Source organism: Cyprinodon variegatus, unplaced genomic scaffold, assembly GCF_000732505.1.
Source record: "Cyprinodon variegatus isolate N-32 unplaced genomic scaffold, C_variegatus-1.0 Scaffold122, whole genome shotgun sequence".
Lineage (NCBI taxonomy): Eukaryota > Metazoa > Chordata > Actinopteri > Cyprinodontiformes > Cyprinodontidae > Cyprinodon > Cyprinodon variegatus.
In genome coordinates this window covers 447,204-456,801 of record NW_015150575.1, presented here as the reverse complement: position 1 = coordinate 456,801, position 9,598 = coordinate 447,204, and the positions used below count along the sequence as shown (strand labels likewise).

At 37.0% G+C, this 9,598-nt stretch overlaps 1 protein-coding gene across 1 annotated transcript in view; it reads left to right on the top strand.

Moving 5' to 3' along the window:
* The window catches only part of scg3 (secretogranin III), a 14,603-nt gene extending 5,846 nt beyond the window's left edge, over positions 1-8,757 (top strand). The window contains exons 8-11 of the mRNA XM_015375602.1: positions 3,289-3,409; positions 3,860-3,970; positions 4,893-4,982; positions 7,914-8,757. Of these exons, the coding sequence (XP_015231088.1) occupies positions 3,289-3,409; positions 3,860-3,970; positions 4,893-4,982; positions 7,914-8,032 (441 nt within the window). The 3' untranslated portion in view covers positions 8,033-8,757. The remainder of the gene's footprint in view (positions 1-3,288; positions 3,410-3,859; positions 3,971-4,892; positions 4,983-7,913) is intronic.
* The last annotated feature ends 841 nt before the right edge of the window (positions 8,758-9,598 follow it).

Genomic DNA, 9,598 nt, shown 5'->3' with positions numbered 1-9,598 from the left:
CCATCCATCCCAATATCATCCATCTATGCTATGCTCATCCATCCATCTAACCATCATCCATCCATCCATCTATGCTACCCTGGGTGGTGAGGCTGTAAGCTGCACGAGGACTACAAAAACATTTTCTAAATAATCCATTAGCTATTATCCAATTTTTTTTCTATTGCCTATTTGCATATCAAGTCAACAGGAAGAGGACAATCCTCTATGTTGTGTGCAATGTAAAAAAAAAAACAAAAAACAAAAACATAGTCAAACACCAAGAAATGAAAATCTACATTGGATTAGAAATGTGATGCAAAGGTAATATAGACAATATTCTATTTTTAATCATCTGTATCTTATTATCTCTAGATGTCAAACCAAAGTATCTAGATTGTGTAAATATTAACCGACTTATTCCTCACTAATCAAAGATGATTCAAACAGCATGTAAGATTTATGTCAACCCTTTCTTCTGTTGTTTAAACACAAAAAGTTGCATTTCACTGTTTCTGGAATCACACCTCAGCTTCAGAAGCACCTAATGTAGATTAGCTACTATCTGGATGGTGTTGGAATGGGCTCACCGGGGGCGCCATTTGTTCAAGAACTGCCGATGCCTGCAGTTATATTATCTCACATCTCCTCCTCCAGCTTTAATTCTTTAAAGAAAAAGTGAGGGAAGACCTCTAAGTGGTTGGTCACTCTTCTGTTTCCTGCTTTAAAAAAAAAAAAAAAACATTCAGTCTTTTTCCACTTTTCTACAATCTTTATATCAACCATACTCTTTTCTAACGAATTATTAGCAAAACATTTTTTTCTTAGCCCATTTAAACTGATTGGATTGTGATTCAACATATCATTAGCCATGCTCAATTTTTATTTCATTTTAATTATATTGCACCAATTCACAATGTCATCTCGAGGCACTTTACAGAGACGCTTCAATCAGATCATACAGTCATTATTAACATGTTTTCATTTCTCTGGAGTTTCATTTAAAATTGTTTCCAGAGATTTATTTAGAGATGATAAACACTTCTGTTAACTATTCCAGTTGGTATAATTGCCTTTCCATTTGTCTTAGAAAATAATCAGGCTGTCTGTTTTAAATTGAAATATGTAAGTCAAACAATACTGTTACCTCTTTGATGGTGTTCTTCTTCCTTTTTGTTGGCATTTTGATTTAACTTAAGACCTTTGGGATTATTTGCAAATGGGCATTGGAACCGAATTATTGTGCCACAGATTTCAGCTTTTAGGTTTCCAGTATGATGAAGGATTTCAGATTAAGACTCTAATCCTTCTAGTTTGCATGTATTTTATGCACGTCCGTGTATTCTTTTTTGTTTTATAGTGCGTTGTTTGTGTAATGTTCGCTCTAAGCTAACACCATGAACTATAAAGCCTATAAAGGCATGTAATGAATGTCATGGGGCTTCCAGTCTGATCAGACTGGTTCGGTTATGAGCACCAGTAGCCGATGGAAAGGTCAACCACCTCAGACTTGCAGCAGAGCAGTCATCTCTCTGACCCCCTCAATGAATCCCAAACCCATCCAGTCCTCTCGCTGTCTAATCTTGCTCTCAGATTAAATCAGATGATGAAGAGCAAAGAATGAAAAAAAAAAAACCCAGAAAGTTTTATATTTTGGGGAGACTTTTAAATAATTAGTTCAGTTTTCTATTTAAGCTACACTAACGCCAACACAACTTACCTGGATGAATATTATAAATATGTTCAGTATAGCTATTAAAATATTATAATTATTTTAGTTTTTCAGTTTAATCCTACTGTATCCACTTTTAAATGAGATAATAACAAATTACACTTCAAGGCTATCGACCGATGCAGTCCACCTGCTGTGTGGAGTGTTTTAGAGAGATGATTTTATTCCTTTTCAGATGGCCATTACTGTCTAAAACTATTGCTGCTGCTGCAACACACTACAACTGTGCAGCCATAATATACTATTAGAAAAGATGTGGGTCTCCTTGGCAACCTGTCCTCAGCTTCTCATGGTCCCATCTATAACCAGACGGAGGAATGGATTTTCCTCCATCTCCTAGCAACACCCCTTCTCTCCCCCACCTCTGAACTGGCTGTGATATTCCAGTGAGTCACCCAGGTACACCCCTGCATACGCAGGGCTGTCAATCATCCCTAATCTACCAGCGGGTGATGCTTCTTGCTTCAAGATAGGGTGAGGGAGAAATGAAAAGAAAGAGTGTGAGGAGGTGGACAGTATCCATAGAGCAAAGGAAGGTGGGCTGGTTAGGTAATAGAAAGTAAAAAACACAAGAGAGGAAATTACAAAAGTCAAGCCTCATAGTACCCTGTGATTTATATGTTTTCCCTCTGTTGTAAATAAAAAAAAAAAAATTTAAAAAAAAAACAACAAGCCCAACTTGCTTTCCGTTCTGGACGCGTTCAGAAAAATAAAAAAACCTCTTCCTGTATCCGTAGTTTCTCCTCTCCCAGAAAGAAAAATATATATGTTACATCACACAATATTTATCGAACCAAAAGGACGTTAACTAATCCAGGGGAGGTGGAAAACTGAATGAATAGTTTATAACTAGCAGATATTACTGTGCACATAAAGAGGAAATCAATAAACAATTCAAGGGTTCTTGCAGCCATTTAAAGCCAGAGGCCTTTAATATAGCTATTAACTATTTATTCAAAGCTTTTGCATGCTGAATTAGAAGACTAATGAGAATTCAACAGAGGGTGTGATTTTCAGCTGATCCTTCACTGCATATATCACCAGAACATCTGTGGCTTGAATTTTCGATCATAATGTTTCCCTCCTTTATTAATCTGGAGAGGAGTTGTTCCCCTGTCAGGCCATATGATCTGTTTTTTCCCTTGTTTCATAATCCCTCTGTGAAGATTTAATAATCCAACTCCCTGTAACACAAAGGACATATCCTGAGGATAACATGATGATTTACTGAGGTATAAACATTAGGAAAACAAACAGTACCTTGTTTACATGTTAAATAGGTCCAGCAAACATTTTTAAACCACACATAAATTATTTCTATAAAGCTTTTTTTTATTACAATTGAGATTGCTTATTAAAGCTCTGAATATGAGAGTGAGGGGGAAAAAAAGCTCAAGGTTATGTTTATGACCCTCATGTTCCAGAACCTGCAATCAACTGATAAGAACAAGGCTGTTTCTCATGATAATATCGCTCTGAGTCACACAGGAGCAGAGCGGGACACTGAAACGGACGTCAACAGGCGTCCATTCATTGTCTCTAAGGAGAAATGACTGACCGCACAACGCTGATGATATCTAAAATTAAATATTGTTTCCTTTCATCCACCTGCAGAGAACCTGGACGCCATGATAGCCATGCAGACAAAGAACAAGTTGGGAAAGTCACTCATGGTTCCTGACATTTCCAGCTTTACTGGTAAACTTTATAGCTGAATGTATTAAAATTCAGAAAAATTATATTGGAAAGTTTTACTCTAATCTCTCGGCTTTATGGTTAAAAAAAACAACTGGTAGCTCCGCCTCAGATCTGTGCTTATCTTCTAGCAAAAGAAAAGTTAATGGTCCAAGATTAAACATACTGTCAAAGCAATATTTTTTTGTTTTCAGATTGTTTAAAAAATGTATATAGTATAATTTTATAGAGGCTTAAATAAGGCAGGATAATGACCTCAGTTTATTTTATCACACAATAAGGAGAGGGGTGTTAAAAAGAAAGGAAATCTATTGCACTGTGTGAGATCCAAGAAAATCACAGCTAGCTCCTTACTCATAGGGAAAATGATTCAGTTCTAGATGTTTTTGCAGTTCTAGATATCCAGTAGCTGAACAAAAACAATAAATTTTGTGTTTTTATTCTTTGTTTAAGGGAAAAACTTGGATGAAGATGACAACACCAAATCTGAGACAGCCAAGATGCAGAGGGAGTACGACAACTTGAAGGACTCGACCAAAGAGGAGCAGCCGTCCACTGAAACCAGTCAGTCCACAAAGAAATCCAGACGACCACAAGACTGATGACTAGCATAGAGTCCTTTTGCTATTTTTTTCTTATCTCATTAATACACATTTCTGGCCTTTTTGATTTGCATTTTTTTTTATTGTTTTTGTTTTCTTGTCACATCCTGATTTGGTTTTCTTTTGTACTCCATCTCTTAAATAAACACACAATTTACAAAACATACAACTAATTCTCACCACTTCACTTCAGTTAAGTAGATTATTTTATTCAGTCCCCACAACAATGGCTTGATTGCAGTGGAAACCAGATGAGCCTTTTTGTTTTCCCCACAGCAGAACTGTTAGGAAATAAACATCACTCCTGCAGCTCAGCCAATCATAATTAAACCCCTGCTTGTCTCAGAAGTAGGCCAGTCCAATAACAGACTCCGGAAATGCCTGTCACTGCGTGTCCTGGTTGACTGCATGTACTCAATATAATCCACTTTAAAACCTAATAAGAAAAGGATAAACAAAAAGCAAAATACAGCAGACTGATTATGTCTGATTCCTCAATTAATGAGGAGAAATCTGATTGGCTGGTTTCATAAGCTGTACTAAGACGACCTCTTTAGTTTTTACAGCAGAAAAATGAGACCATCTATAGTGATGCATATTTATTCTGTTTAAACTAGGAAAATAGAGCTGTATATATTAGATTAAAACATAAAGGCCCTTTCAATTATGTAATCATTGCTGGTGTTTTATAGAAAATGTTATCACATGTTATTAAGTATTTATAAATCTACTATTTGGCTGTGTTACTAGCTGATAAAATCAAGGTCCTTGAAAAATACATGGTGTTTTATTAAATCTTATTGTTTTTTTTAATGAATCATTGAGCCCTATTGATGAGAGTATTTAATTTCTTCTTCTCTGTTTTCTGTCTCTCTAAACTTCAGATCAGCCAGGCAAATCAGAAACCTATCTGGAAGCTATCAGGAAGAATATTGAGTGGCTGAAGAAGCACAACAAAGAAGAAGGCAAAAATGGTGAGATGTTTTCCATTACAGGAAAGTCAACCATGATCTCAATCCTTAATGTTGTGCTTTGAAATGCTTACAGGTTACCCAAAAGTTCTTTTAAAAAAATCACAGAAAAACTAAAAAATTTCCTTATTTGGAAATTTCATTAGCTGCCACGTCTGAGAGGAATAAAAGTGGCCCACCCTTGTTATTCCCTATTTGCATTATAAAGGAGCGTGGCATATCAAAATAGATGCTTTAATCCAGACCTCATTTATATGGATCATCTCTAATGATGCTGTCCTAATTGAAACAGCTGCTTGCTCATCTACAAAGGTCGCCTTTTACCCGGTTGTTTTCATTTGTGGTGGTTGTGTGCTGGTTGGTGATAAAAACCTGAATTTCCTTCACTGAGTGCTTATTCAATACAAGTTAGGGTGCATACTGCAGGCTTGAAAAAAACTTCTGTAGCTTCACTGACGAGTACTGATACAGTTGGATGTTGCTAAAATCATTGCCCAGGGATGCTTGAGAAGGGAATGAATTTCTAATGGGTTCTCACCATCCAGATCTATGTGTGGTAGATGATCTCAGCTGGATATCCCAGACAAAAAAAAAAAACAAGAGTTCAAGCTGAGTGAGATTTATCTGTAAAGTTTATTTTATTCATGTTGATCTGATCTGAGCTCAGGATGAAGGTTAAAACAGAGGGATTATGGAGAAAAACACATTTTGATGTTGTCTTGCCTCCTAAAAACAGAAGATTAGGGAATAAAACAACAAGAAAACTAAAGAATGTGATGCAGAGCAGGATAGGGGAGTTAGGGGACAGAGCAGCAGGGATGTTTTGTTAGGGGCTCATCTCTAACCTTGTCCCAGATAGGACACTTCATTAGCATTCAGGGGTAGCAACGGTTGTCCCGGACAACTGGGGGATCCCCTCCTTCCTGCCAGTGAACAGAGGCACAAAGATAATGGTGTAAGGAGAGGCTGACAGACAAAATGTGTTCAATCACCCCAATTTTCCCATGATCAGGCTCCATTTAGAACCAAAATAAAAAAGCATCAGGGTGTCTGTTTGAAGCTCATTTTGAACCAAGTTACAATCCTTTTGAAGCCGTCATCCTTGTTCTTTTTTTAGGAGAGAACTAAAGCCTTTCCGACTGAAGACAGTGCCATAGAAACAGAGTGGGATACTAGCCATTTATTGTGTTTACTCTACCAACAGCATCCATTAGGACAATCTCAGCAGCCTATTTGTGTGTGTGTGTGCGTGTGTTAATGAGTTCATGTAAGTGCATGTGCGTGTGCCTACGCCCACACTCTACAAAGATTAGCCAGAGAAGCAGATGGACACACGCAGGCAACATCCTGGCTTTTGCCTCTTGGCTTTTTACGGTTCTGGCACTGAGGAGAGACGTGGTCTCTAATCACGTTCTGTTAATCTTTTGCACGACTGTCACCAGCAAAGTGACTTCAAACCCTGAGGCGGTGGGACGACCCACCCCTCTGCAAATGTTGTGAGGTCAAAGCGGGGAGATCTTTTTACCGTCCTCTACCCGTCTGCTGCCACTTCAGTTGGAGACAGTTAGAGCTGGGAAAGGCCGTGCAGCAGCCTGCAACTCATTTGTAACCATTTTGTATTATGACAATTATGACTCTGCTCATTATTCATATGATCTTGTTATGTTTTTTTTTTTTTTGTCTGTGTAAGTATAGCAGGTCTTCTGAAACAAGATGAATACATATTAATTTTTAATTGTGTTTAATCCATTTGGAAAGGATGTACAGATGTGGAAAAACATGTTGGCTCACCTCAGAAACTTACCTGGGGGGGAGTTTGTTTTCATAGGGACACCAAACGAAGGAGTGAAAGAAAAAACACCTCAGTGGTTCATTGTTTGAAATCTCAGCTCTGAAAAGCTCAGATATAGCATATTAAAACTGGGATTATATCTCAGTAACTTAAGCTAAAAGTGCTACAATTTAACTTTTCCATCATTGTTAAAATATAACTATAACAAATAAAGAATAAAACTGGTGCAAAAGACCTATCACTTACCATTAGTGTGCCAGCATATATCATCAGTTATTTATCATCAATCTATTTGGTATTATTTCTTGACAAGGGCCCTAGTACCTATTGGCCTCTGTCCATTATACGTACATATATATACACAAATATCTTTTTTTGCCGAAGAATTCAGAAAAAATTAACTTTTATTTAAGTATTTGTTGATATATTGTTGTTTTTGTACATTTCTTTTTATGACAAGTTTGACCTTTCCTCTTGCACGATTTCTGTAGATAATTCTTTCAGTCAGGGTTCTTTAATCTTCAACTTATCCGTACAATAACTTTACTAAGCTATTAATGCCTGAGGACTGTGATAACAACAGGGGAAGGTTGGTTTTAGAAGAACCATTGATTTAATTTCATACTTTGAATCCCTGCCCTGTTAAAACAGCCAATAAGGACCCATTTTGGGGAAAAAAGAGCTGATGTTTTAGAATACATGATATTGCTCAGCCATGACATTTTGAAGTGGTCATGAGCCGCTTTTGTGCACAAGCATCCTTTGTTTTCCCTTCAAATCTCCCTGGAGTGTCATTGATCAAAAAGCTTAACCTTAAGCCGTGTTTTGTGTGCACCGACCTTTTCCTGGTTTATTCTACAATTACCTCCACTGTCTCAAATAACTGGCATTGGCTGATTTTGATAACAGTACAACTGTATTCCAATTTCAAAAATCTAACTTGGAGATCATGTTGCTGAATTAACTACTTATTACATGACTGCAAATCTAGGCATCAGACAAACGTCCTTTGACCCTAATCCTCTTTGAAGCTTGTTTGGGTGTAGCATCTCCGGGGTTCAGCTGACGATAACATCCTTAATGATCCTGCTTTGAACTGCAGATTATAAACCGCCCTGATTTGCTTTTTCTTGTCCCTCTAGATTATGACCTGTCCAAGCTGAAGGATTTCATGGACCAGCAAGTCGACTCCTACATCGAGAAAGGAATCATCGCCAAAGACGAGGGCGACACCATAAAGAGGATCTACAGCAGTCTGTGACAAAATCTCCCGTCCAAAACCGAGTCTGACACTTAGATTTCCTACAAAAACACAGACTCCACCCAAATGTTTAAAAGAGTACGATAAATTATATACAATATAATTAGGAATACATTTCCAGACATTCCAAAAACTGAACCAAAATATATTAAATTTGCCTCAACAAAATTTCAAGTATCTGTTGATCCAACAATTTATGTTTGCACCCTAAAACTGAAGAGGATAAGCTAAACTGCTTTCATGAGGTACCAGAATACTTTGTCACATTACACAATAAAGTCTGAATGTATATGTTAGACCATGTATTTGTTAGAACCACTCTTTACAACAATACATCTACAGCTGTCAAATTATACAATATGTAACCTGTCTTAGTCAGTCATAATTACCTTCTTTTCCATTGCATATGTAATATTTTGTGTATTCTTGCTTTTTATTGTACCATATCTATATTTGTGATGTCATGATGTCTGTGCGCCTTGTTGCTACCTTTTTCTGTTCTGCTGTAAGTCATCTGGAGCCCGCTAGGGGGCGGTGCCGAAGTCAGTAAATCCCTTTGCATGTCTCTGCTGTGTGTGTTTTACATTCCCCATCTAGAAGCGGATGATAAAAAGTATTTTTAAATGTAAATATTTGTGGGGGGTTTTCCTAAAGTTGTAAAAGCAAATAAAACATTGCCTTTTCTTTACATGTGGTCTGAAAATGGCTTGACTACATGATGCTTGATAAAAGAAATACTAGAAAATGTAGTCTTTGATTGAACCGACTCGAATGATTTAAACAATTACATCTTTTGATAACAAATTTTTGTACTATAAGTGATAGATAATGCATTTTTGGAAAGATTATACAGTCATATGAAAAAGTTTGGGCACCCCTATTAATCTTAAATATTTTCATTTCTAAATATTTGGGTGTTTGCAACAGCTATTTCAGTTTGATATATCTAATAACTGATGGACAGTCATATTTCAGTATTGAGGTTTATTGGACTAACAAAAAATGTGCAGTATGCATTAAAACAAAATTTGACAGATGCAAAAATATGGCCACCTAAGAAAAAAAGAGACATTTATAATTAGTAGATTCTTCTTTTGCAAAAACAACAGCCTCTAGCCACTTTCTGTAGCTTTTAATGAGTTCCTGGATCCTGGCTGAAGGGATTTTGACCACTCTTCTTTGCAAAACAATTCCAGTTTAGTTAAGTTAGATGGTTGCAGAGCATCTACAGCCTGCTTCAAATCATCACAGATGTTCAATGGGGATTGGGATGGCTATTCAAGAACATTGTAATTGTTCCTCTGCATGAATGCCTGAGTAAATTTGGAGCTGTGTTTTGGATCATTGTCTTGCTGAAATATCCATTCCCGGCTTAACTTCAACTTCGTAAGTGATTCTTGAACATTATTCTCAAGAATCTGCTGATATTGAATGGAATCCATGCAACCCTCAACTTTAACAAGATTCCAAGTGCCAGCATTGGCAACACAGCCCCAAAGCATGATGGAACCTCCACCAAATTTTACGGCGGGTAGCAAGTGTTTTTCTTGGAACGCTGTGTTCTTT